The 21,391-nt window shown below is 40.7% G+C and overlaps 1 protein-coding gene across 1 annotated transcript in view; it reads left to right on the top strand.

Annotated features, from left to right (window-relative positions):
• The first annotated feature begins 4,267 nt into the window (after positions 1 to 4,267).
• Positions 4,268 to 21,391, top strand: part of IL1RAPL2 (interleukin 1 receptor accessory protein like 2) — a 385,827-nt gene continuing 368,703 nt past the window's right edge. Inside the window, exon 1 of the mRNA XM_072877189.1 lies at positions 4,268 to 4,349. Within this exon, the coding sequence (XP_072733290.1) occupies positions 4,268 to 4,349 (82 nt within the window). The remainder of the gene's footprint in view (positions 4,350 to 21,391) is intronic.

The raw sequence follows: 21,391 nt of genomic DNA, 5'->3' as shown, positions 1-21,391 counted from the left end.
GTTATTTGAACTAGCACGCATCTCTGATCTTAAAGATTTTTTTTGTTTGTGTTTGAGGTATCAACAAAAAGGAACTGGTGCCCATTGTGGATTGCTTCCATCCAGCATATTACATAGACTGAAAATCTTTCAGTAATAAACAGCTCAAAGTATGGTGTGTTGGCAAAGGAAGAGAAGACCCGAGAGAGAGTTCATATTAAAATTCAAAGCCTTAAAAAGTGAAGTGGGGAAATGGTTTGAAAAGAAACAAACAGAAGTCACCATCTAGAATACTGTAAAGACAATGAAAGAACTACTGTTGCCATTTCATCCTTTGTGTGTGGGGTGAAAACCGTAATTTATTTCCATGAGATTTCTGAGCAACAAAACCTGACAATTGGAAACCACTAAAGAGGTGGGCTGCTGTTTTTAATGAGCACCTTCTGCATCGCAGCTTCTGTGGAGAAACCAGAACCTACAGAGCCTCATGGTGTGTCAGCAAATCTCAGTCTGTGCAGACGTGTGCCTGAATGCACACGTGCACCACTTTTCTTTCTTGCTTTCTCTTAAAAAGGAATGCTGTATAAACAAAGCTTGTGGTAGAAATTAGAGTAAAACTAAATTATATTTATAGCGGGAACTTGGGCATCTCCGTGCTGGGTTTTGTGCAGAATATTAATGCTCCAGTTTCCTTCTTGTTTCTAAGTGCTTTCTTCTGACCTTATAACTTGAAATTCTTTTGAGTCTGGGAAGCTATGCGAGCTGAAGTGGGTGCTGGAAGGATAGCAAGCAGTACGTGAAGAAAATGGGACACAATTTCCCAAACCCTGTTTTCTGAGGACTCAGAAGAAAGAGCTAAGTTTGTCAACACAGGTGAAGGGCATTAGGCAGCATATGGGAGTCAGGGTTTTTGTTAGAACAGAATTTGTGCTGCATTGCAGCCTGCTCTCCTTGTAGTGGCTGGGTGCTTACAGCAGACTGGGAAAGCTGCCTGAAGTCTGTGGTCTGTAGCATCAAACGGTATGACGAGGGAAGGGGTGGCCTTGTTAGCAGTGGAATGATTGAGAATAAAGTTGTCACACCTTGCTTCTCCTATATTTCTCCCTCTGATGGTAGCAACCTCCCTTTACTTATCTCGATACAAATGCAACCTGGCAGGTCACAACAAGGGCTGGATTAACTCGTTTAGCGATTCTTTCAACCTTCTCAACAAGCACTTTATTCTATGTCTCTCTTCCCTCCTCTCAGTGATTACAGCAAGTTAGCTGTAATTGGTATTTCTATATCCTTATTAAGTAAGAGGTGGTCTTCACTCTTCTGGGAATGGTCCTAAACTTGGTCCCCCTTTTGGGAGGTGTATCCAGTAGAGTACTAGGTTCTTGTTACAGCTGTGAGCCCCTACTCACAGCTGCTTGGAGTTGGCAGCATCAGGGTAAGCAGCTCCTCAGGGAAATGCTGCTCAGTGCCTCTGAGGGGAAAGTTTGTCAAATGACAAAATCAGCCCTGCATGGAGGAAAATGCCTCAATTATAGAAAAATGGTATCGAATGTTAACTGGTTTATCCCATCTCATATCTCTTCAAGCTAGGACAGTTTTATTCATGTTCTTCATCAGATCATAGACACTCTCCCACTCATTTATTTCCAGAAGTGCTAGTAGGTCTAGCACCGGATTGTCTTGAGTCTGTAGTCCATCCCACTGCCCAGGTGAGCGAATAGCCCAGAGGAGGGAGCTGTGAGACTGGTCCCACTGGGAGACATGATGGGAGTCTTGGCAGGCTCAGCTCCAGAAGTCTCCTCCTGAGCAAATTTAGAGACTTTGTCCTGGACACGTGCAACCTTCCCTCTTCTGGCTGCTTTACATTCTTCTGGGGGAAATACATCTTATACTGTACCTTGTGTTCTTTGTCAAATTGTATGTTTAAAAAAAATAATCTATGATATGGCAGTTTGAACAGCCTTGTTGTCTATAGCTGTCTGCTGTCTCAGGACAGTAACCAGCTGACCCACTGGTCACACTGGTCTGACTGATCCTGCCACCTTCTGGTTGGATGTCTAGGACAGTGAAGATGATGCCTCAAACTTGGACGTGTATTTTCATGCCAGCTTCAGTGGGGTTGTGTCAGATGTGACAAGCTGAGGCTCTGGCCTAGGCTGTGAATAACTGGGTGGTGAAGTAATTTCTTGCCCTTTTCCTGCTGTATTTTCCTGATTTTTGCAGGTACAGAGACTGACTGCCTTGGTGAGGCTAGGGCTTCAAAAAGCAAAACTCCTATCAATGCTGATGGAACCAAGAATTTTCCCCTATCTGTAGCATGAATGTTGGCTGGCAGAACTTGCTTTGAATTTTTAAGTGTATTTAATGCAGCATAGCTCATTTGGGGTGGGGATGGAGGGACCCACATGAAAAAAGACCTAGGAGTTACATACTTCAGCTGTAACAACTGAAGAGAGGAAAGTGGAGAAAGTAATTTGCAAAACTACACTTGAAAATCATTCTAGCATAACATCATCATTACAATTATCTGTCAAAAGATTTAGTTCAATTACTTTTTTTTAGGCTCTCTTGTCAAGATGGCCTTGCTTGTTTCAGGATTTTGGTACTCCAAGGAGAGGTTAAGGAAGAATGAATACTAATTCTGCCATTAACCACTGTCAGACAGCCTTCAGCACATATTATTCCTTGAAAACTCCTTTAGCATCGTTACTGTGGGGAATCAATAGGCATAAAGTGCCCACGGGAACATAGAATTCAGGGGGGAAAAAATCCACTGCCTATTTATAGCTTGCAGGATGGTAAGGTGAGAGGGGGAAAACTTCAGTTGTAAGTGGTAATTTTGAAATAACTGAATAGCAGCATAATTGCCATCGTGTAAAAGATTATACATGGTTCCTTACATTTTCTTCACACAATAATAGGCTGGTAGTAAAATTACAAGGAGAGAATATTTGATGTAATAGACTCAAGTGAAACTGAATCATTTTCAGCGAACTGGAGGACATCGCACCCTCTTGCTGGTTTATCACACTGAACAAATGTTCAGAGCTGCAGGGGTCTGGGCTGGTCCCAAGGTTGAGAGTGTCTCTGAGCGGGCTGGGTGGGCAGATGTGGTACAGTGTTTAAGGAGTGATTCTGTTTCGTTGGCCTTTGTTTTGACTACTAATGTAGGTAGTTTTGTGCATTTCTGTTTAAAAGAAACTGCTATAAAATGTTTGCTGAATCTTTTGGTGCAAATAATCATTTCATACTGATTTAGATAACTGTCCTCTTTATCTGAGAATAAGGGTCCTGATCTAAAGTCTGTATCTGATATGGAGATGAATTCCTGGAGCCTAAATAAAAGCCACTTTTAAAGGCCTGTGACTTCAAGCTAAGCATATATTTGAGGACTCTAGCATATAATTCAGCATACCCCCTCCCCCCCCTCATTTAGAGAGAGAGAGAGAGAGATGGGCTTTGAGTTCAGATTGGTTCTACCTGTTTTTTAAGTGCAGATAAGGAGTCTCAGTTTGCTCTTGCTATGTTTTCTTGAATGACCTTGTACTTGTAAATGAAAACAGATTTAGTTCCAGTAATTGTATAAAATTAAAAATACAATTTTAAACTAGATTTTTATTTTCTTTTTAATGTATGTAATATAAAGTAGGTAGTAAAGTTCACAGGAGAGACTAATTTTGTCTTTTTAATAAGAATCCCGAGACCTGCATTCATTGATTTCTGAATTTTGTTCACCTGTTTTTACTTGGTTTTATAGGAGAAATCTCTGGAATAGCATTAATTCATTGTAGGAGCTTTTACAAGGTCACCAGTGGGAAAATAAGGTTGCTAAGAGAAATTGCACGAATAACCTACTCTTTATCTTTTCCTGAACAATGTGAAGTTTTTTTAAGCGTGTGGCTTGTTTGTATGAGACAAAACTAACCATGACCATTAGGGTCTCCCCCTTAAATAACATACAAAAATCTGCCAGATTAGACCCATACTATTTCAAATAAACAGTTAAGTCTTGTGTTTCTTTTAAGCAAAATGGTATTTTCAAAGTGTCATTTAAAAAACCCCAACCCTTTTGTGTGATAGTCAGAGATAAATTATTCATAGACAGTTACTTTGAACCACTATGTTTTCCTACCTCTGCATAAAAATAACCCCAGAAGTCACTAGATGAAGCCATTGCCCTGTAATGGTTCTTTGAGAAATGTTTAACTGTAGCTGCTGCTTTGTTGTAGTGAAGAGCTGTGATTCAGACTTCATACTATGTTTGCATTTCAGCTGTCACAGAAAGTGAAAGATGAAGCCTCTTGTTCTCTTGGTTCTTGTGATCTGTACTGTAGTCAGCATGAATTTGAAGCTCGTGTCAAAGAGAAATTCTGGTAAGTCACAGAAAAATATTTTTACTTTTGAATCTGGACCTAGTGCTCATGCAATCAAGCATTTTAGATGGCTGCTTTTTGTTTTGTGTATATACTTCTTGTTCTCTTCTGGAAAAAAAAAGTCATGACCAATGTGGTTTGCTTACCAGATGTTACAGGATTAATTTTCTCACTATAATGTTCTGTTGGTGTGACTTTAAGCTATTTGAAAGTGTCCTTATGTTTTCTTTTATTAAAAAAAAAAATTAAAAAAAAAGAAAAAGAGAAGGTTGATCTGATTGAAAACCCACAAAGATAATAATGACTTTGGCATTATTTTAACATCCCAGCTTTTACACATACTAAGGGATTTTCTTAACTGGATGTGGTTTGTGGTGACTTTTAAGTCCGGATGATTTTTTTGTACATTGGAAGGGCATCTTCCAAAAAGTCATGCCAACCATATGTGTGATCATATATAGGGTTAACTGGGAAGAGCTTTCCTGGGCAGATAATCTCTGATTATTCTGGCAGTGGAAGGGAGTGGGTTTATGTTTACATCTGCTTTTGAAACTCACTAATAGTAACAGAACACTTCAAAGAAGTATTAGAGCATCTCCTTCCAGGATAGACAGCTGATCTGGATAATGTTTCATCTGTATTAGAGCCTGAAGAGACTTCTAGTCCATGCAGCTCTCCCTCCTCAAAGGGAATGACTTCATGAGACTGTTTGCCTTTCTCAAGTAAGCTGTGATTTTGGAAGGACTTTGGGCAGACAAGTAGGTTAGCTGCAGTGTTGCTTAGTGTTGTTAGTCTGCTAGAGCCTTGTGTATGTGGGCAGGTAACTGATCCAGGATAAATGTACTTTTAAACATGCATGTTAACTTACTCATTTTTTCCCACTAGTTGTGTGCTATACATACAAGTGTGAGGGCTTCCATTGATCTTACGGTCCTCAGTGTCTTCAGCCAACACTTCTAGCAATGCAGGTACAAACAGAAATTACTGACTTTAGTTGGTGTGGCCAGTTTTAAATTTAATTTCTGCATTTCTTGAGAATGGAGGAGAAAAGTTATTGGTCCATCTGTTATAAGGAATTAGATGTCACATCCCAGGCTAGGAAGTGTTACTCTGGGAACCACCAGGTGCTAGGCTGAATTCCTTCTCCTGGGCTAGAAAGTATAAATGGATATTGCTAAATTGAACTAGTCTACAGCCTTTTGTTGTGGTTATTGTACCGTGAGTCCTGTTTGCCCTGTGAGAGCAGTCATGGATATTGTAGGATTTGGCTACAGTGGAGCTTGATCTAAACTCTGCTAAGGGCGATGGTGTTCCTGTTTTTCAAAACTGCTCTTACTGGCCTGGTTGGGAACCCCTGTGAGATCCATAATCTGTATAATTGAGCCTTGATTCACTGATGCCAGGCAACACTACCTGGCTGCAAGGAAGGGCCTTTGCATTTCCTTTATCTGAAATACACATCTGTAGAAGTAACATGCCTGTGGTAAACTACCATCATTCAGCTGGTAGTTTACCTTTAATTATATTTTAGTGTTGTGTTTTTTTAATCTGCTTTCTTTGACTCTGCAGAATGTCTTGTGTTATTGGCAGCTGTTGACTATCAATTCAGGTTGAGTACTGGTGGGAAAAATGCTTTAATATGTTAGGCTGCCTATTGCTAAATATAACCCACTAGTGAATAGCTGGTGGTTCTTCTTTTCATTTGATTGAGTTGGTATATGTTGAGTATAAGATGAAGGGAAAAAATGCACGTAAAGTAAAATTATAGTTTCTTTGCAAGTACACGATCATGTAGTTGGTTTTCACCTTCAATATTCATTCTGTCATACGTGCTGATTTTTAGGTTGCTGTGTGGAGCAAACTATTGATTTCTTTTTTTCCTGTTTATTTTTCCACTACATGATGTGAAATACATTTTCTGTTTCTGTGATTTCAGCACTTGGAGCAAAATTGATAATTTGACTCCCTTTCTGAAAGGGGTCTTTAGATATGAAGGACTGTTGTTTGATTGCTTTAGGCTTCACTAAATGTTATGTGTTGTGAAGGGACAGATGCTCCAGAGGCTTCTGAACTTTAACTATTTGTATTGTTGTTTAAGCTGAAGATCAGAAATAGTGGATGGATGTAGCCAGGCAAATGCACGAAGAAACAATGAGACCATGTTGCTTGATAGGCTGACAGTAACTGTAGCGTGCTGGTGCTGTAGTTCAGGGTCTTTTTTTTTCTGGTGTCTTGATAAAGGAGAGTGGGAAGGGGAAAGTAATTTAATGGTTATTTGTGGGCAGCTGCACTGCAGTGTAAACAGCAGGATGTCTGAAAGCAGGAAGACTGTTTTAGCTGCAGATGAGAGCGAGGAGGGGAGTGGATGGGGTGCCCAAATGATACCCTGTGGACAGGATCTCTGCAGCAGTGGTCTGGATGGATGTTGTAGTCTTGGGTCTTGCTGGCTATTGGTACGGGGATGTCTAAGCTGGTGAGCATCCTTAAAAGGGGAAGGGAAATTGTGCAGACAGTTATGTAGAGCTGTGTGAAGCAGTGCACGGAAAATGCTGACACTGATGATAAAGACAGATTTGGGCTACTAGGGCAACAAACCAGCAAAATCAGGGTATTGGTGTCTTTGCTGACTTATGTACACTGGCATTTTTCCAAGCAATATGTAGAATTACTGCATGAATGGCCAGAATTGTGATTAATGTTAAGTACAAGAGCAATTATGAAGTTGACTAGCCTGTGTGTAATATCACATAATAGAATATATCTTGTTTAAGGGGTAGGGAGAATCTAAAGAGAGCTGACTTGAAGAGGACTTGGGGTGGAGCAATGGGAAGGTGTGGTGTTGTCTTCAGGTAATGCAAAGGCATCACTAAAACTGAGGCAGTCAAAAGGGGGGCAGAATGTCCAGAAGGTCGTTATCAGTGAAACTGAAACTTGCCTTAAAGAGAACAGGGGTTTGGCTAGGAAGGCATCTTCAGAGGCTGGTGGGAAGATATTCCTTCGAAGCCAAGGAATGGAAACCCAAGGGGAGAAAGTTGAGGATGAGCACTCCAGACAGCAAATGCAGACAGTACATGGGGGCTGGACAACAGGCAAGAGTCGTTAGAGAGGTCAGGAGTGGAGAATCTAGGATGTCAAACAGAAGGTGATGAAATGGTGCTCCAGTTGCAAGCATAGAATTAAAGTTTGCTGAAGAAACAGTCCTCATGGAAGGGGAGAGAAAAACAGAACTGAAAGAGATTTGTCTCATGTCCTTTGCTTGCCCTTTGTTATGGATTCAGGTGTCCATATTTCCATTTGGAGAAGATGAGCAGGAATGTACGTGAGGGCTACATGATAGGTTTTAGAGTAACTTGCAATGCTGCAAAAATAACAGAGAAACTTGTAGCAAGACAAATTTGTTTGGCTGCTTCTCACTTCAGGTATGGTGCCAAAAGAATTAAAATGGGTGAGCTAATTTAATTATGCTAGTCAGATTCTTCGTTACAGGCAGCAACTTCCAGATGCTCCAGAAGAAATCTGTCATGTCTACAGAGCAACAATTGCTGTTTGTGGTGGGAACAGAACAGTTTGCCTCAAGCATTTGTGTGAATGTAATGTTGACTTAAGTTTCACAAGCATTTCTTAATATTAAGAAGCTTTTTTGAAAGCTGCATGTTGTCCTTTTGCCTGCTCAGAAGTAAAACTGAGAAAACAGCTAATGCTGGGACTGCAGCCTTAGCAATCCCCTAGAAGATGTATTTTACAGGTGGAGGTTATACAAATAAATTGAGGATGTGGGAGCTGCTAGGTTCTCAGCTGGTAGGTGATTTCCTTTTAATCTGATTAAGTGACTTCTTTTCCCAAGCCCTTTGTGTATAGTGCTTTGAATAATCATAGCAGGGAATATAAAACCAATTAAAAAATCATTGCATTTTTTTGAGCAAAAGATTTTTCAGATTATAGATTATTTGACTTACTAGACATAATTCCATTAGAATAATTGATGCCATTTATTGTTGCTGTATATTTGCTGAGCTGAAATATCCTGTCTCAGCATGCTAGAGCTCCAGAGGGCATGCCAGCCTTGTGTGGAGGAGTATGGGCAGACATTCCCAAGGTTTCTATGAGGCTGCTGGCTGCAGAGCTGGTAGTAGTTTTTCTGCAGGTTAACAGGGCTTAATTGGCTCAGGCCTGGCGCCAGTATGTCCTCCAAGCTACAGAGCCAGAGTTTTGTGTCTTCTCCTCTGTAGTGTGTCAGATGGATGTGCCCTGGGATTCTGGCTTTCCTTCTCCTCCTCTTTATCATGGGACCACCCAAAAGGCAGTCATATGCCAGAGGAGCAAGTGTGTCTCTGATCCCTCACCCACCCCATCACCCTCCACCTGCATTCAACTTTGTCATCAATGGCTTGGGAGAGAGAGGGCTTGACTTAGCATCATGCCTTGCTGCGTATGGGCATAGCCAAATTGTCTTAAATTCTCTCATTGATGTTGCAGTGGTTGGGACATAGTGCTTTGAACACATTTATTTAAAACCTATTGGCTTGATATTTCATGCCTTTTAAATGTCATGCAACAACTTACTGTTGTCTGCTGTAGATGTTTCAGGAAGCCTTCCCTTTCCTACTAGTTGTCACTGCTCTAGCCTAGGATTTCCTGCTGCTCCCTTCTATGACGCTCAATCTTCCTGTACTGTTTCCTGATCACTTTGGCCATGAAGACCGTGACATACATGGAAGTGGAGGTGTTTGTACTTCAGAGGTGACTCATGGATTGTGCCTGGAGTGGGATATCCTAGAGGAGCCTAACTCTTAAGAGTCCATTGCTCCTGCTGGGGTGGGCTCCTAGAGGAGCTGCAGGTTGAGCGCTCACAGTTGCCATTTGCTTTTTGTTTGCAATTGCATCTGCCTGAAGAGCTGGCTTCCGGCCCTGGCTGTGAGCCCTCCCAATTTCTGAGATATGAGTGATGCAAAAGAGGCTTTCAGCTTTTAATTTCTGCAAATAACATGCAGACGTAGAGGAAATGGGAGCCTGGCAACACTAATCAGCGTACACTGATCTCTTACTTTTCCTAGAAGATGTTAAGTTATTCGCAGCTCCAGCAAACAAAAAAAGTTGAGATCACTGTTCTAAGCTGTCATCAGTGCAGGAATGTACAGTCCCTCTTGCATACGGTTGTGTCTGCTCACGGGTTCACGGCTGCTCTCCATCTGTTCAGTTTGGATCAGTGGGAAGCGAGGAGCCAGGCTCCTGCACTCAGGTCTCAGGGGGGCTACCAGCAAGTAAGCTGTGAAGCACCGGTAGTCTGTGCACTTCATTACGGGAGTCTCAGCCTTTGTTTCCTCTCCTCTAGACAGAAAGCGGTGTTGCAGCTAGGCAGACCTATCTGGGAGACAGCTGGCAGCATTTAAACATTCTGTTTGGTGGTGGGGAGGAAGGGAGATGCATAGCAAAGAACCAGAAAGGAAATAATCTGCTAGAGGTTTGGGGTTTTTTTAGTGACCTCAACCTGACAGGGTTTAAATATTGAACTTATTTAAACACTCAAATTTTTAGCTATTACACTCATTTAAAATGAGTTCATGTATAATTAAAACAATTAAAATATTGACCCAATACTTAAATATTAAAGCTAGACTCTTTTCCCAAAAGGGAAACCGCAGCTGTATCTGAATAAAATAAATGAACACAATTAAATTGTTCCAAGCTGCAGTAAATCACAAAGGTAGGATCTTTAGGCATAGGGGGAAATAAGCAAAGCATGAAAGAAATGTCATTTCCTCAGTTAAAAATCTATAATCTTCCACTTTTGCAGTGGGCATCATGTCAGCTGTTTGGATATCTGTTCTACATCTAGCTGCAGCATGTAAGAGTTTATTAATAATATCTGAACCTCTAGTAGACATACAGTCATGACTGAGAAATCTTCCAGCTCTGTGCCTTTAACTGGATGATACTTTTTTCCTCCCCAAAATGGGGCCTTTTAAAATGAAAAAACTAATGTACCAAGGTGTCTTTGCTTTGTTTTCTTTAAGATCCTAAATAGAAATTTTAAGAGATCTTCTTAAAATCTATTTCTAGTATTTCTAGTATGCTCACTTTGAGGGTGTGTGTTCTAGGTTCGTGTCCTTACTCTGAAACTGGCTGTCCTGAGGGACAGGGAAAGTTGTTCTGGCATGTTTTGTTTTTCATCTTGTTCATGAAGATATTTTTGGAAGGTCTGTCTTACCTAATGTTCAAATGAAAGTATAAACAATACAGCCATAAACTTGCCCGGAACACAGTCTTCAAGCTCAGCATGTTCACTAGTCCTAGAGATAGATGAATGCTCAGTTTGGGACATCTGTTGGTGACACAGAGGCTCGGAGGTAACTTAGGGGGATATTGACCTATAGGAGCTGTAGGTAATCTGTGATGTAATGGCTTAGCTTTGGGTCAACTCCTGACCAAGAACAGTTCTGAAGTGTGCTTGGGTTTTCATAACCTCAATACATGTTTAAGGCAGGTTTTCCAGACTGCTGTATATGTTTGAAGGAGGAACATAAATAAGGCTCCTTAGATTGAACTAGGTATGAATATTAATACACATTCTCATATCTCTGTCCACTGAATTTAAAGAACTTTTTCTACTTTACTTTCAGAACCTTGCTTGTTGTTTGAAGTGCATTTCAGTTTTAAACTGCTAGTCCCTGTGACACATTGTATCAGAAACTTTTTTTACTTGTTTTTGCCATGAATGTAGCTGTGAAAGCGGCAAGCAGTAAAATTGTGAGGTAGGAGATGTTGGGATCACTATGGGAAATAGCGAGAGAAAGGAGAATTAAGATGCATTTTTGGTTATTTTTTGGCATTTAAGTTTGGAGAAGTTGGTTTTACAAATAATAAATGAAACATCAGAGGTTTCCCTTTTCAGGACTTGCAGAGTTAAGTATTTCAAGTTGTTGACCTGTGGAAGGAGGAAGGAATTCTTTTTAGTGCAGTGCATGTATGTGCAAATGTTAGTATATAGACCTGTGTGAGATTGTTGTGGTACTGTTCTAACTCGCTAAAGTAGAAATGATTGCCTATCTAGGAGCTGAAAGCAAAATTGATCTGAGATGCAGTGTCACCTCTAGAGTATACACTTTATCACTTTATTAATCTCTAACCCTTTCAAATCCAATTGATTCTTTCCTACAAGAAGCATGATTAGTACTTATAATAATACTGATATGAAAACATACAGTGCTCCGCCGCTGCAGACAGAGACTTAGATAAAAGTTAAGCTTCTGACCTTAGCACTTTGCTGTTCTGAGACATGGTAACCAGCCTGCCTGTGCTAGCCAGCCTCTGCCATCAGTTCCTTCTCACTTGCCCTCCCTGTGTGGTTCCTCATTCGAGGCAGGAAGGGAGGCAGCGTGAGGGTTTTCTGTTAGCTTGACTTTTAAACCCCTCTACCTTTGAGATTCACAAAACTGTAGCCCTGTTGTGCTGCATATGACCTATGGGAACTCAATCCCAGTCACTTCTTTTTTTTGAGGAAGGTATTTTGACACTTCAGTTTAGGACAGGTGCAGTTGGTTTACATCTTTGAGGGATCAGTATTCCTTGAAAAAGCTATCTACTAAGATTTCTGCATCCATTACTCCAGATAGGAAATTACATAGTAATTGAATAAGTAGGAGACCGTTTGATCCATGCAGCTTTAAGTGTTGTTCACTGGTTTTTAATAAAGAAACTGGAGGCGATAGCAGTACCTGGCATGAGCCTTTTGTATCTGGCTATCTCATTTCTGTTGTTGTAATGAAGTGGGAGGAAAGGGAACCTGCATCAGACCCTGACTGCTCACCTGACCTACCAGCCCCTCTGGGGCAGGAGGCATCAGGGAAAGTGGTACATGTCAGGGCAAGCCCCCGAGGAGTTCAGCTGCCCTTTCAGTGAACAGGCCTGAAAGAGAGCAAAAGGGAAAGCCTGAAGTTCCCAAATTCCTTTCTAATGTTTAAAGTACAGTATTTTGTATGTCACTCTTGCTTGTGTCTGGGGGACATACTGCTGTTTAGGCATCCAGTAACCATACGTACAGTTTAAACATTTGTTAAGGCTGTGTAGTAGAGGCCTTGGAGCATGACGGTAGTATTATTTTTTGGACTTTCAGTATTCTAATTGTGCTTTGTTACCTTGGCAGGGTTTTTTTTTTTTTTTAGAGTTTTGTGGGACTATTTGATGCTTTTAGTAAACATCTGCTACCATGATATTTAATACAAGTGCTTTTTGTCTCTAATGTTTGAATCATAGCTATTCCCATTTTACAGATGGTAGAAAATCATCCAGAGGCGAAGGTACTCGGCACACTAAAGGTGATGTAGAGGAATAACACAAAATGTTTCCCTCTGTTCTGTTATGTTGCTAACGCCTTAGGCAAGGACGAGGAAACCAGTACTGTCTCCTAGAGAAGTTTTGAGGCTAAAATAAGCATGTGTGTAGAATGTGCTTTTATGTCCTTGGATACACGTGCTAGGGAAAAGTGTTTGTAATTTCTGTTATTTTTCAGTAGAAGATAATAAGATCTGTCTGCTAGAAATGGAGGAGGAAGAGGAGAGAGATTCTACTATACCAAGTTTTGTGCACTAGTTTTAGGCTAAGAGCTTTTGCCTTTGAATGTTACAAGTCTGTTGTGTGTATAGGCTATAAGCAGTCCTCCCAGTGTATAGTGGGGGACACAGAAGGAAAAAACACTTACGACTGTAAAATGGCATATGGAATACCTAAGGGACCATGAGCCTTGGAGATGCCAATCAATTCTCTTGGGTGACCAAGTTTATAGAAACCTGTGTATATACTTACTCCTCTGACCTAAAGAACATTTCTTGATCATAAACTGCAGCGACTCTGCAGGCAGTTGGCTGCATTTGAGCCACTCTGGCCTCCATCTGTGCTTACCTAGTAGCTGCCTTTAGATTTTTAGCAATACCAGGAACTGGAGTTCTGTCATCAGATGTGTGAATAGCTTAAAACAGCTTTATCCAAGGACACCTCAGTGTATAGATGTTCATGTTTGTTTAAAGAAATGCTGGTCCTTTCATCCCACTGTACAAATACATATAAAAATTTGAGTGCAAAGTTGTTTCACAGACTTTTCTTTTTTTAAAAAAAATTTTTATTATTATTTGAGAGTTAATGGATATTGTCTGGTATTTTGAAGATAAAAGTGACTTAATATTTGTGAAGACTGATGTTCATGTAGCAGATCAGATTTTTCACAAGACAACAGGAGTTGTTTGTTCTTGGATTTAAGCATTATGTTTTTGTTTTGCTGATGCACTCTGTGATCCTAAGGTCATTTGGATCAATGTGCAGAGCCACGTCATGCATGCTTTTGCTGTCTTACAAGTTCAGCAAAACATATATGTGGATGGGCCTGGAAGGGAAAGAGTAATGTGAGATATAATCATTCTGGTGTCTTTCAGCTAATGGTAAAATGCAGAAATATAATCACATTCTACAGAATAGGGCTCATCAGAATTTATTTTTCAGTGACACAACTTCATTTTGAACAGTAAATTCCCTGAGATGGATACATTTAATAAGCAATGGAAAACTGCTGGAACATGAATCAAAGGCAGGATTACTCCCAGGCTTTGTATCTCTCGGGCATTCAAGAATCGCAGCTGAATGCTAGGACTTCTGAGGTCCTTGGTATGGATGTTGGATGAAGAAGCTGGAAGACTTTGAGCACATAGTGGTCAGGACCCTACTGTTTCTGGGATTCCCTGCTGGGAAGCAGTTAGCCGTGTCAAATCTCTGGAGTTGCCTGCAGAGGAGATCTGAAAACTGAGAAAGTGAAAGCGGTTTGGTGGAGCCAGGTCATCCTGCAGGCTTCCTAGGCTCCCAGGTTGGAGGTGGATCTGCGGCCATCAGCACTGCTCTCTGGCAGACCTCCCTGGTGAAGGGGAACCACCTTCTCGACCTGCTTCTTCCTCTCTAGTTGCAGGCTCCTATTGCAGAGTATGTTTTGTTGTGAAAATAAACCATTTTTAAAGTATTTCTGCAACCTGTTCTGGTACTTGTGGTTTAGAAAAGCAAATGTGAAACTCAAGCCAAGAAAATAATTATTGTAGATTTGAGCCCTTGAATCTATTACTTTTGATGTGACCTTGAAAATCTTGTCCCATTGTATAAAGCCGGAGAGGTGTGAATAATGGTGTGGTTTTAGACAATCAAAAATAAGGAAAGAAATTAGGATGTGTATCACTAATGACATTTTGGATGTAATATTTCCATTCAAAATGACATCTGTAATTTTAGGCAAATCAGGGGACTACAGTCGAAACTGCACTTAGGAGTGGAGTGTGTCAGCTTTATTGGAGCAGATTGAAAGCTAAAGCTTTTTGGCTGACTTCTGATGTAGGTCAACATAATTCTTATTCGCTATGACTTTACATCATATTATTTACAGCATTATGATTTTTTCATCTGGATTGGGTGATTAAATTTGCTCTTTACCATTAAGTGTTTAGTGCAAATGGTTTTGTTCCAACTGCAAAATGTGCCTCTGACTTCGTGCATGAGAGATGAAACCTAAATCCAGCCACCTGGGATGCCTGGCTGCAACTGTTGTGGACCTTACACAGGGAAAGTGTAAAGCTCAACCGATGAAGAAAGGATATTTATTAAATCCTGTTTTAGAAATGTCTACAAATGAACTGTTCCATTTGCCATCCTTCATAAAGAGCTGTAATTGATGGCTTTCTCTGAAGGATACTGATCCCATGCGAACAGTTGGTTGTCCAGCATGCTCTTGTGTGAAGTCTCTTGCAGAATGTGTCACCAACTTGCTTCATCTTGTAGTGAGGAAGACCCTTGATGTTCTATAGTAATTAGTTGTTGTCTTTTGGAACAATTTCCGCGTACTGCCCTCCCCCCCCCAGTGAAATGCTGGGTACCTTGGTCATGAGAACTTAAAAAATACAAATTCCACAATGTGGTTGTAGAATGGCTTGGTAATGTCAAACCAAGTTGAAATGTTGCATTAAGTCTCTTATCGGTGTGTAAATATGAGCATCCTCAAGGGAAGCAAGTGTTTTGCTTGCTGGGAGCTGCTGGGTAAAAGCTCTCCTCTATAATAGTTTCACTGCTATGATTGGAGTTGGCATGTTTTTCAGGTTTGTGCAAGACAAGCGCATCCTTTCCTGCACATAGGGGTTGCCCTTTCAGAATCATGATGTGTAATATACTTGTAAAATCAGATCTCCTTTAATGGTTTTATTGTGCACATGAAAGTTGTGCATTATCAATGTAATTACTGAGATAATTTAATACTCATTCTGTGCTTTACTACAGCGCTTTCCAACAGGAGCTGTAAAAGATAATTTTGATCTCCTTAAACTTTGTTTAGGTTATTAAGAAATATTTTTTAGTGGCAGAAGAGGGAATTCTATTTTTGCATAATCTAATAGCCCCTTAAGGCTCACCTTTTAAAATCACATCAGTCGGATAAGGGATGAGATGGGAGCAGTCAGTCATCTTGCTAAGTGTGCAGTGATTCTTGAGCATGCAGCATCCATGGCTGGTGACCCCAGCTGTGGAGCTGTGCAGCATTTGGTGATAGTGTCAGATTTTTCCAAATGACTGGGAGGTGAGAGGGAATAAAACCATCAAAAGTCTTGTGTAAGCATGGTACTGTCTCTTCCAGTCCATCCTTCGAGGTGTTATTAAAGGTATCTTAGTGCGCCAGACAGTCTAGAGTGAGGGAGAGGGCTGAGCTACTCCCTTTGCAGGATGCTGTTCCCCATCTTGGCTTCGTTGGGAAGCGGTGGTGCAGCCCCTGCTCAGGGTGGTCCCAGCAGCGATTTCTCAAGCTTGTGTGTCCCACACATGGGGTTTGGGCTTTGCTCTAAGGAATTGGACTGGGCTGTGTCATGTTCCTCTTTTTTATTTTCTTCTTTGAGAAATTTTTTTAGAATAGGATGTGCTGTAATATGCCAGGAGAATTAACCAGAGGAAGCTTCTATGTAGAGTGAGAGAGGAGCTCATTAATTGCTTAAAAATTAGGCAGTCTCCATCTGAGTAATCGGTGTTGGCTGGCTGGCCTTCCTCAGTCTAAGAAGTAGCTCATTAGTAGAATACACACAGATGGTACTGTGCTCTAAGGTATTTAAAATACACAGGCAGAGAGCTGTATTAATAAGGCAAACCTGTCCTTAGTTTCCATGACTGAGTTTGCTACCAGCAGCAGAGGGAACAGTGTCATTTAGTAAATATTATTAGGTAAATGCATTTCCATAAATTTATCTAGTTTTCACATTTTTCTGCAGATAACAGATTATGATAAATACTCAGAGTAATTTACTGTTTCTGGAAAAATTATATTGCAAGAACGGACTTACAATAACTATTTAATTTGTTCAGTACCTAATTTGTCCATATAATTGCCTAGAGGGAGAGATGTGCTCTGAACCTAATTTTTATTTGGAATACATATAGTTTTTTGCATTTTGTTTGTTCTTATGATGTTTTTCTGCATGCAGTTTGTTAACAGCTTATTCAAAATAAGACTTTTTTCTGAATGAGTTGAGTTCCTTCTGCAAATGCTAGTAGATAGCAAAATAAGAAATCACCCACCAGAGAAGACAGAAAGAGCCTGGAGCCCTCAGCACTGCTGGGAGGAAGGAGCCCCCCTGCAGCGGGTGAGCAGGGGCGGAGCAGTGGCACTGCTGGCTTCCTTCCTAACAAACCTGCCAGTGCAGCTGAGGAGAGGTACTGCCCTGGGTCTCCCGACTTCAAAGCTGTAGGCTAAATTCAGAGGCGATAATAATCACGGCTTCATTTTCAAATGACAGACTCTCCCTCTGCTCTGCATCCCATGTGTCTCATTGAATGGAGAACTGCTCCATCGCTCCTTCGGGCACTCTTTTTTGCCTGAGCAGGGTCTGAGCCCATCTTATAATTACTGTTGTCCATTAGTGCACTTGACTGTGAGCAGTGAGGCTTTCTTTCCTCACCCCATCTGTGAATTCACAAGCATATTGGCTTTCCTGTTTAAGAGACTTTCATCATTAAGACTGGGCTGGGGAAGAAATTGGGCTCCCTCAGATAATCATTCTTCCCCAAACAGTCAGAGTTTGGTCTCCTATCTAGTTACACCTTGTTTAGAGCTACTTTTCCCATCAGTGCTTGCATGTCTTTGTCGTGAACTGTGATAAACTCTTTCTAATGAAAGAATTTAATGTTTCCCATGTTGATTCTCTGCAAACTTGGTGCATTTCACACCTTCCTGGGGGCGGGGGGGGTGGTTTATACAGGGCTGCTAGTTACACCCTTCTGGTGCATGTTTTTTCACCAAGGCCTCAACAGAGCTGTTTGTTGCATTTTCAGTGTATGTAATTTACATTGTTGCTTCACTCTGTTTTTCCTTTCTGATAGATTGGATTTCTTTTATTTGAGTGTATGCTGTTGTTGAAAAGAATGGTTCCACTTCCGCTTGATTAATCTCTGTGTTGTTGTGTATGTGCAAATTACAGTGCCATTTTGGTAGATCTTTTTGAGTGAACGTTTGTTTTTGTGGAGTATATTTTAAAAATACTAGCTTGGACTAGGTAACTCAGGCGCAGATGTAGTCTGTGAAGAATATTTTAATAGTTACCATGTTGCTTTAGTGATACACAAGTGTTTCGAATGATGCTGATCCTCTCTGAGGTAGAGTACTGTTCAGTTTAAGTCCTGCTTTGGGCTCAGGTTCAATCCTTGGTAGTGTGTGTGGTTTCCACAGCCTGCTCTGGAGGGAGCAGAACTGTCATAAAACAAGGTTTATTTTGTGGAACTCAAATATTTGAACTTGAAGAACTTGAAGAAGCAGTGGAATGTACTTACTGCTCTGGGGCAATGGGATTCAATGTTTCCAAGGTCATTTAAGGATGGCTGCAAGTAGAAATGCAACTTAGCGGTGTATTGAGAGATGAGAGGATGGGATAGATGTCATGCAGAGGGAACTGGGAAGGCTTTTTGCAAGGATGTATGTAAAAGACTAAGGCTTTAGAAGAAAACTCTTTAAAATGTTTACTTGATTATGGATTTGGCTTGATGAAGTAGGGTGGGTTTGAAGTTTACAAGGACAGGAAATCACCAAGTGACGTGATTTCCAAGGAAATTTCAGGAGATTGGTGGCAGTGGGATTCCATAAACTGTTCAAAGGTGGCAGGGTATGCAGCCCTGGAAGCGAGGAGGGCTTTTAAGTGAAGGTGTCGAAGAAGGAAGAGCAGTACTTCATTTTAGCTTTCAAATTGCAGGGTAATTTGATAGGGTTTACTGGTAACACTAGGCTGTGTTTTTTTTTCTCCTGCTGTAAAGCTATTGAAGTTGGTAGAATTAAACTAGGAATTAACAAATATGACTGTGTAGCAATGGGACTGTTTCTCCCTTCTTTGTGCCAAGCTTCTGCTTATTTGGTGTGATTCTGCAAAAACATCTATTGATTTCAGTTATTCAGAAGCTAATTACCTCTAACCCACAGGATCAAGCAGCAGAGCTGCTTATTTAGCCTATAACAACACAGTTCTTATTATGGTGCCCAGTTGTGTTGGCAGTTGCTGCAGGGAACCTCCCATTGACCCTGCTTGCGAGATGGCTGCAGAGCAGGTCCCCACGCACGTATCCTGCCTCTAGACTGTGACTATTGTGCATGCAAATGGACAGCAATTATCATTTAAGTAATGAGTACTTAATGGATGTTTGTACTCTGTAAATTTGAAGCATTTTGAGGCTGAAATTTCCCTGCCGGTCTAATTTGATGTGTGCCACAAATTGCTGAGGTAAGAACACAAGCGGGAGGAAACCAAGTTATCAGTGAAACTAGACTCTGACAGCTCCCTCTCCTGCTTCTACCTCAGGTATTGCAATGGATAAGTGGAGAGAGAAGTATAAACGTATTGCAGTAAATCCCCAGGAAGAATCTTTGCCTTTTCTAGGTAGTATCGTGATGAAAATTGCACTGCAGTGGATTTTGTAGGGACCTGGCTCTTCATTAAAATAAAAGTTAAGCCTGTCAATATGGTAGCTGTAGCAGCAGATTCCCCTAAAAAGATACCTTGGCTGTAGTTTGACTAAACAATCAGCAAATACTTTAGTGCATGCTGAATTCAGGCATGTTGTGTAGATTCCTTCTGTGCATCTACTTGAAAAGGCCCATTAATGCTAATCCATTTGGATACCACAGTATTATTTCCAAATACAAAATCTGAATTTTAATTGAAGTTTTGTAGCCCACAAGAGAAAAGTAATACATCACTACTGTTATTTCAAAGACAAATCCTTTGGGGGGATTCCAATTGCAATTCCTCAAGCATCTTTAAGATTCTCAGAAGCAAATCAATACTTTTCTCAACAACGATTATCCTTGGAAACTTCTCAATTAGCTATGATATAAAGAAACAAAGCTGTAGTGGTCTCCAGCTGAGCTTTGCCCGTGAAACTGCCTTTGCAACTGGAAAGCTAAATGAAATTGTAAAACAGAACTTGACTATATCAGTAAGCAGCTATCTTTTGTCAAGTACATGTGGTGATAAAATTACCTCTGAGGTTGGAAATGTCGACTCATTTAAACTGTAAGTTCTCATGGACTGGCATCATCTCTCTTCTCTATTTGACTGGAGCTCTTGAGTGCTTCAGCTCTGTGAAGGACCAGGAATACTTTAGTAGTGCTAATTAGAGGGCCATGGCCTGTCCTGAAGTGCTCATTTGAACTTACAGTAATAATGATAAAATATTAATCTCTCAGAACGTTAATTAAGATTACTTCTAGACATTGGGATCACTTTGTACAGAAGAGCAGAAATGCTGCAATTCCTGGCAGGGCTATATTTTTAAAATTCAGAAGCAGCTTTTTTACTGATATTATTGGTGATTAACTTTGAATGGACTTACGCTGATTTGAGTGGCTAAGGACTACACCGTGGATCAAGATTGCTTGATAATTCTTCTGCTGTGAGTCATGTACCATTCTCCAGCATTTGCCTGACTGAACGCACAAATGAACTTCTTTCTGCAAGAAAAGGTACGGGATTGCCTGACCACCTGTTTAGTGGCCATCTCAGTCCTGTTCAGTTTGCAGCAGCAAATATGTATATTTTTAATATATATATATATAAAGGTACTTCTCTGAGAGAAACAGTTTGTTGGGATGGAAAGACCCAGTGCTGTGTAATGACTGTTTGTGCATTAGTTCTTGGAGCATTATGGTTGGATGCTGCTAAAATGGTAGCAGAATCTCCATCTCCTTGTATAAGGCAAAAGCAGGAACACTCTTAAGTAGCTAGAACAAATTGGTTTTGTCTCAGGCAAATTCATCATGCTCAAACATGGGTGTGTGAAGGATGCCTCTGCCAAAAAAGCTGTTCGTCTGAGTTGTTGGGGGGAATAACAGGCTGAAGATTTCCATCGTCTCGCATCATCATTGTGGCCAATGAAGGTCACCAACAGCTCTTTGCCAGCTGTCTTCCTCAGAGCACCCACTGAGACTGAGGCTGCAGAAGTGTCTTCTGGAACCCAAGTTTGCTCCATCCCAGGTTCATTACCTTGTTCAAGCTGTTTTGTTTGATCTACATGGAATAGTCATGGGAGCAGAGGGTTTTTAATAGGATGTGGGAAATTCAGGTTCATGCTTTCTGGAATTACAGAAACATAATTTTCTGTTATTTTCTGTTATAAATTATCTTCCTGCATTTAGTCATCTAGTCTGCATTTGGCTACAACTTTCACAGTTTGACTCCAAGTCCCTGTAGTTTGTGTTGCTAGCTGGCAAAATAAAATATGGCAGCCTGCTACAGATAGTAAAGGACCCCAAAATCAGGAAGGATTAATTAAGTCCCTGGGCGAGTCTAAATTATGGCTGCTTTCTGCCATAGTCTTTGATGGCACAGTCACACATTACTACTCTCAAGTGCTATTCCAAAAGCATCACTAACATGCTCCTTTGGTCTGTTAACTTTTATGTCTCTCCATACTGACAACAGTCTGTCAAGCCGCATGTCTAACCAGAAAAAAAGGGTCAAAAAAAGTGCATATGTTTAATGCAGCTGATTTTTAAATGT

Source organism: Ciconia boyciana, chromosome 12, assembly GCF_034638445.1.
Source record: "Ciconia boyciana chromosome 12, ASM3463844v1, whole genome shotgun sequence".
In the NCBI taxonomy this organism is placed as follows: Eukaryota; Metazoa; Chordata; class Aves; order Ciconiiformes; family Ciconiidae; genus Ciconia; species Ciconia boyciana.
The sequence above is the reverse complement of the archived record's forward strand: the minus strand, read 5'-3'. Positions and strand labels throughout refer to the sequence as shown.